The sequence below is a fragment of the Daldinia decipiens genome (assembly GCF_022478715.1).
Source record: "Daldinia decipiens strain CBS 113046 unplaced genomic scaffold F4813scaffold_4, whole genome shotgun sequence".
NCBI lineage: Eukaryota > Fungi > Ascomycota > Sordariomycetes > Xylariales > Hypoxylaceae > Daldinia > Daldinia decipiens.
In genome coordinates, this window is record NW_026054547.1 from 1,395,731 (window position 1) to 1,401,975 (window position 6,245).

At 46.4% G+C, this 6,245-nt stretch overlaps 3 protein-coding genes across 3 annotated transcripts; all 3 read right to left on the minus strand.

Moving 5' to 3' along the window:
* Window positions 1-17: 17 nt before the first annotated feature.
* On the minus strand, window positions 18-1,661 carry F4813DRAFT_347964 (heterokaryon incompatibility protein-domain-containing protein). Its single transcript, XM_049242013.1, has one exon. The coding sequence runs from the start codon at window positions 1,602-1,604 to the stop codon at window positions 339-341; it is 1,266 nt and encodes a 421-aa protein (XP_049103506.1). The 5' UTR covers window positions 1,605-1,661; the 3' UTR covers window positions 18-338.
* Window positions 1,662-1,683: 22 nt separating this feature from the next.
* On the minus strand, window positions 1,684-3,865 carry F4813DRAFT_399421 (putative cytochrome P450; the record flags this gene model as incomplete). Its single annotated transcript, XM_049248170.1, has 3 exons — window positions 1,684-2,504; window positions 2,561-3,713; window positions 3,767-3,865. 3 exons carry the CDS (start codon window positions 3,863-3,865, stop codon window positions 2,128-2,130), a joined length of 1,629 nt encoding a protein of 542 aa, XP_049103507.1. The 3' UTR covers window positions 1,684-2,127.
* Window positions 3,866-3,953: 88 nt separating this feature from the next.
* F4813DRAFT_347966 (ankyrin repeat-containing domain protein) lies at window positions 3,954-6,075 on the minus strand. Its single transcript, XM_049242014.1, has 2 exons — window positions 5,886-6,075; window positions 3,954-5,837 (listed from the first exon to the last, which is right to left on the minus strand). The coding sequence occupies exons 1-2, from the start codon at window positions 5,989-5,991 to the stop codon at window positions 4,309-4,311; spliced, it is 1,635 nt and encodes a 544-aa protein (XP_049103508.1). The 5' UTR covers window positions 5,992-6,075; the 3' UTR covers window positions 3,954-4,308.
* Window positions 6,076-6,245: the final 170 nt, after the last annotated feature.

The following is a 6,245-nucleotide window of genomic DNA, read 5'->3' on the forward strand; positions in this document are numbered from 1 at the left end:
ATATTGATATAGACAGAGTTCGACCATATGTCACACCTTTTGATAAAGTTATTATGGAGTTCCTGGTTGCCGGTTGCCGATTCCCGATTGACAAGAGAATACCAAGACGAGGTAGTCTCGTGTTCTTGAAATTTGAACTTTTCAGTTTGTTAGCTTGTCAGCTCGTCAGCTCTAGCCGTTTTAGAAGTAATAATCCAGGTACTAGCGCTTAGCCTAAGTTAGTATCTTATACTGCCTATTTAGGAATAACGTAATCCGTACGTATATGTGGGAATAATGCACCGTAAATGAAGTGAGGACCATCAACACAACCACTCTCATGCTACATAGTAGAGAACCTACTTCGAACCTGTCTGAGACGCCATGCTACGCGATATATGTTGTTCTTTAGCCTGGCATACCAGCTCATATTGTTCATCCGGTAGAACAATAATATCCTCATAAGAACAACCCTCGAGCCGTTTGGAGGGCAACGTTAACCGCTCTGCACACCGAATCCTTCTATAACCTCGCCATCTTTTACCTTTGACCAAAAAGCTTGCATCTAATACTGGCTCAAGATAGATCATGGGGATTTCCCACTGTCCCGTTGGCGTTTGAACATCGCATTGCAAAGCCGCAAGCAATGTATTGCCCTCCAACTTTTCCGTAAATCCGCACTCGTCCATGTCTTGTTGGTTGATAATACTAAGACTGATGGAAAGCCCGATATTCGTCATCGAGAATGGCGATATGTTCCACGGCGCCCATAGATCTAAAGGCGGAGTGTCCGCAAAGTCAGAAGGCGACTGGGCCAAGAGTCCGCTGCTCTCATAGTTTCCATGCCACACGAATATGGTCATATCGAAAGATGACTGCATAATTTCACGCTGTAGTCTCTTGAATGCATTCTTAGCCCCTTCGCCATACAGGACTGGCATGTTGACTTTAAAAACACCCATTAGGCAATACGCAACATCTTCAGCCCGCGTTGTCTGTCGTCCAGATGCCCATTTCATCCGCTCCGCAATACAGAAATTGCGGAGAAGGTCTCTATCCTTCAGCAAGTCCCTATCAATCCTGGTGGATTCAACAAGAGCATCGAGTAGGTCGTCTCCATCTTGGATCTCAGACCAGTCTGAAGTGAGAAAGCATCGTCGTTTGGGAGCGATACATTCATGTAATGTCCATCCCCTTGTTGCCCAGCGAGTCGCCCGCAATCTTGCAAGAAGTTGGTCCCTAGTCACTTCCACTCTTCCCAGTGAGTTGCTCGCTTCATCTGCATACTTATGCACGTCTTCGAGATATATAAAGCACACTGCAGAGTCATAGTAATATTCATATGTAGAATTGATTGCTTCATTTAAATCGGCGCTGCTACGCTTGTCAATACAGCATGTGTCCATCCATGCATATCCAAAACCAGATGTCAGCGCCGTATTGCAGAAGCGGGCTATCTTTGCCCAGCCCGCTCGCTCTTGTAGGGTTCCCTGATCCCCTTGTAACTCATGGAAAAGGATTTCATCGGATCCCCACGTATGTGAGAGAATTGCATATGAAAGTCCTTTCACTTGAGTCTCATTTAGGTATTCGAGGGTAAGTTTCTTGGTATTTAAAAGCCACATCGGGTTGGGATAGTTTAGATAGTCGTATAAAGAACCAAAATATTAAACCATTTATTTCGTATACCTGTTACCTCATCGTGGACTTTGGTGTCTAAAATTCTGCCTACCCCGGCCGCCTTTCATTGTATGCATGGAGCACAAATCCTTTGGTCGAGAATAAATCCACTTGGATCTTATATCACATCAGCCCCCCGTTCGACCATTTCAATATCTTGTACCGTGTGGTGTTACCAGAGTTCTGCTCGAGGGTGTACCTATACCATATTTTGGAAAAAATAGGGGTTAGGTCGTAGTTAACAGCCATACAATCCAAGAGCGCCGTAACTAATTTACGATAGAGAATTTAGTATAACACTGGGTATTATGCGTACCCGGACAAGTACATTGGGTAGGTATTCATGCCCATATAATCGTCACGGACACTACTAACATAATACATTAATTAAAAATAATAGAAGGTCTGTACATATATAGTTACCGTAAGTATCAGAATTAACTTGCTACCGAGGATACCTTCATCCCCCTACCCCTTGTAGTACCCCTCGGTCCTACGTTCAGCCGCATTTAAACAATCTCTTATCACAGTCGTGTCCCTAGGAACAAGCTTAACCTTGAAGTCCCTAGGAATTGCAACCAGTGCCGATTTTATAGCGTTGTAGTCCACATAGTCCGTGTTAGGCGGCTCCGTTTCGCTTGCTACAATCTTATAGGATGAAATAAGGCGAACTAGAGCTGCATACAGGAGTCGAGATGCGATATATTGGCCGGAACAAGCGCGAGCCCCGGCTCCAAAGCTCAGGTGGTTAAGGCTGGTGGATTCATGCTCTGTGGACGGGTCAAGGCTCTTAAGCCATCTCTCAGGGTCGAATTTGCTAGCATTGGCGCCGAAGTGGTCGACATCTGGACAGCATAAGTACCCGCATCAGTAGGGGGGGTTGCGAGTGTGTTATACTTACCATGATTCCCTGCCTGGGCGTTGATCAAGACCATCGTCTTAGGAGGAATGATAGCACCGTTCCAGTTCACCTCCGTTACCGTTTTCCGCGGAAGGCTCATGGCGCTGACAGTGTAGTATCGCCCTGCTTCCTTAATAATTGCGTTGATATATGGGACCTTCTCTTGTACGTAGCAGTCCGTCCAGGCATCACGGATATCGGGATAATGTCGCTTGATGTCTTCGTATGCGCGGTCCTGCCAGACCTGTCCTTCCTTGGTCGACAGGGATCCGATTGCAGAAGTCAACGTTCCGGGGATGGTCTCGAAACCACCCGAAACTAGAGACAGGCAGATTGACGAAACCTCTACTCCGGTGAGCTTCGTCTCTTCGTCCTTCAAGATAGCGGCAGAGATGCAGGGCTTGTCGGTGCCTCGCTTTATCATTTCCCGGACCTTGTCCAAAAGAAGTTTCAAGTACGCATCGCGTCGTTCTCGTAGATCCTTAGACCGAGCACTCTTCTCATTGTTCGGGAAGTATCGTAGAATCGGGACGTAGTCTTGCATATTTTCTGATGCGCTGCGCAAGAGCGAGATGGCCGAGCCAACGGAAAGAATCTCGCGTAGGAGGTCATCGTAAACGGCGTCCATGCGAATGCCATAACAGAGGGTTAGTGTCGTGTTGAGAGCATATCTCTGGATGTAAGGTCGCACACTGATCTCAATCTCTCCGTTGTGGCTGTTCTTATATAGATCCCTTAGGATGCAGTAGCTTTCCAAGTCGAACATAGGATGGTACCCTCTTAAGGCAGGCCTACTCAGCGCTGTCCCCGCAGCTTTGCGCTTCCTGTTGCAACTGTCATCCCAAGGCGAAGAGCCGATCGTGAAACCTTGGGTACTACTAATAAGCCCGTGGAATGTATACAGCTTTGGTCGGTCAATTACTGCGTTCTGATGGCCTACCAACATCTTCTTGCAGTCATCGAAAGAATTCACGACTACGGCGCGAGTGTTCCCCAATTTGATCTGGAAGATGGAGTAGTTATATTGACGCCACCATTTCTCGCAGACACTGGCATGATCTTCGCCAAGCTCGAGAAGGTGGCCGAAGATTGGAACTGCGCCGGGAATTTCTGGTATTCCCTTGATACGGGGAATGTCTGTGCCAAATGCGACCTGTTTGGGTTTAGCGAAGCTTATAACAAAGCATACTTGAAAATTCAGCTTACAGTAAATACCAAATAGGATACTAATACTATTGTTATAGCAGTAAGCAACGGCCCAGCACTCTGAAAGTCAATAGTTAAGTCGGGTATGGAGGTAGGCATATTGAGCTTAGTTGCAACCGAACACGATTAACTATAGAATAATATGATGCGAATTTAGAATATCCGTACCAAAGAAATATACTTCTTTGGTTGATTGATATTATCTACCTACCTATAAGTTAATGAATAGGGGCTTCACATGCCACCCACATGCGATATCTAAACTACCCCTCACGGCGTATGTACTATTACACGCATCTTCCTTGCCGCGATTCTTATCTCGTTGCAACCAAAGCCACCAAGATGCTGGTCTTGCCGTTATCAATATGCCATGCGTCCATGGCCCGCAATCGGATCGGACCTAAGTGGGGCCATTGCCGGAAAAGCCGATAATGCAATTGTGGGGTAGTGGCCGGTTGGAGCTGAGGATCCGGATTGGCGAGGTATTCAACACTACATACACTACCACCCCGATCCATGTATAGTTTAATATAAATTCGCTATTAGTGCTTGCTACCCCACTCCCAGGTTTGCTTCGTTATATATACGCCTGCTCTCATTCTCGGCTTGCCAATAGTCTCTTCAGCGCAGTCAAAGAATACGTCCTCGCGGTTAATATCTACGTCTTCAGCACCCAACGATACCATGAAATCTGCTATCCACCGCGCCGATTGGAATTTTGCCGTCACCATGAGAAACCGGCCTAAGCGTTTCTCATTGAGCGAAACACCGCGCTCGGCCAATAGGGAGATCACCGCCGGGCTTTTTGCGAAGATGGCCTCGTACAGTGCCTCAAGGCCTACTGTGCGTCTAAGATCTATATCTCCATTTCGTGGGGGGGATATCATATGACGAGGCCATGGTTTTGTGTGCAATTGTCGATCTTTCTCCCAAAGCTTGTTCATTAAATGAGCTTGACCTCCTTTCGCAGCCCATATGAATGCTATTTCAAGAAATTCAGGGTTGGGGCTGTGCGCAAATATAAGGTCAACCACTTCTTCATGTCCATGCTTGGCAGCTATTCCAATAGGGATTCTGGATTTATCATAATGCCATGAGTTTTCCGCACGGCCCACATAGGCACCATGATCGAGAAGAATTCGGACCATACGAGGATTCCCCCTTGACGCCGCGTCGGATAGTATTTGGCCGTAATGACGATGCTTTCGGTCATGGAAAGCCGCGTTTACATCGACGCCACTGTCTAGAAGCATCTGTACTAGGTCTGGTTGATCGTTGACCACTGCGGTGTAAAACATTGTGTCACCGAACTCGGCGTAGTCCGATAATTGGTTACCCGTCGCCTGTAAGAGTGACTGAACAAATTGAAGACGCCCAAATTTGACTCCATCGAGTATCACCCGAAAATACTCGGCTCTAGTGGGAGATGGACTATACTCTGGCTTCATAAGCAACTGGAAGACGTCATCGTGTCCTCCTCGGACCGCTGCCCCAAGCGCACATATTGGGGGTTTTATGCCGAAATCACACCAATGCTGTCCGTCATCATCCCGGCAAGGATCCGCACCGTAGTCTAGAAGATAGCGAACGATCGGTAGGTAGCCCCGAACGGCTGCGATTCCTAGGGGCCGTCCAAAATAGGGGTTGATTGCGTTGACGTCTGCTTGCTGCTCTTCTAGCAGTGTCTTAACGAGTGGTAAGTTGCCGATAACAATAGCACCCATGAGGACATTATGAGCATGGGAGTTTGTTTTCGCACTATCGTCGTTTCTCTTCGACGAGTTTAATATCTCAATTGGGTATCTCTCAGCAACCGCCTCAGCAATCATCTGATGCTGCTTGGCCTGCTGTTCATTTGTTAGCTGGGTCAAGTCATCTAGCGCTTGGTTCACTGTTGCAATGACGAATAGGGCATCATCTCTATCGGCTTTCTCAGAGCGTGATTGTACTAGAAGAATTCTGGCTTTCGGGGTTATCGGCATGCGGTAGATCAACTGTGGTGTAGCCGGATCGTCAACATCTAAGATTTGTTTATTGCAGATGGCGAATAGTATAACAGAGTTAAAGTTTTCTGAGAGATTAGCTTATATCGGATGTTGCTGAGCGTTATATTACTCACTGTTGACGGATCGAAGTATGAAAGCTCTGAAGATACCAATGGAAATTATCAGATGCTCGATAACCAAATCGAAGATTTCATTTGGCAGCGCTCCTATGTCGAACATCTTGGTTTAATTTATCGTATACTGTATAACACCTCACAGAATGAGAAATGCGAAAGACTGCATATGTTAAAATGTTGTTGTATTGAACTGGTGTGGTGCCACATTGCCAAGAGCAAGGGTATTATTATGTAATCTTAGGTCACAGGCCATATAAAGGTTTAATATTCGTCGTATTCTTCTGATCAGATAGCCACGATCATCATCATTCAGTTATGCATTCAATATAGACACATTCGTTATTTTCCCATATTTAC

What these genes read in the sequence shown, in the direction of transcription:
- F4813DRAFT_347966 (XM_049242014.1), bottom strand. Translation starts at nt 5,991, where the DNA reads ATGTTCGACATAGGAGCGCTGCCAAATGAAATCTTCGATTTGGTTATC. An exon ending in CATACTTCGATCCGTCAACA is followed by an intron (nt 5,838 to 5,885) that starts GTGAGTAATATA and finishes CTAATCTCTCAG; the next exon opens with AAAACTTTAACTCTGTTATA.
- F4813DRAFT_347964 (XM_049242013.1), bottom strand. Translation starts at nt 1,604, where the DNA reads ATGTGGCTTTTAAATACCAAGAAACTTACCCTCGAATACCTAAATGAG.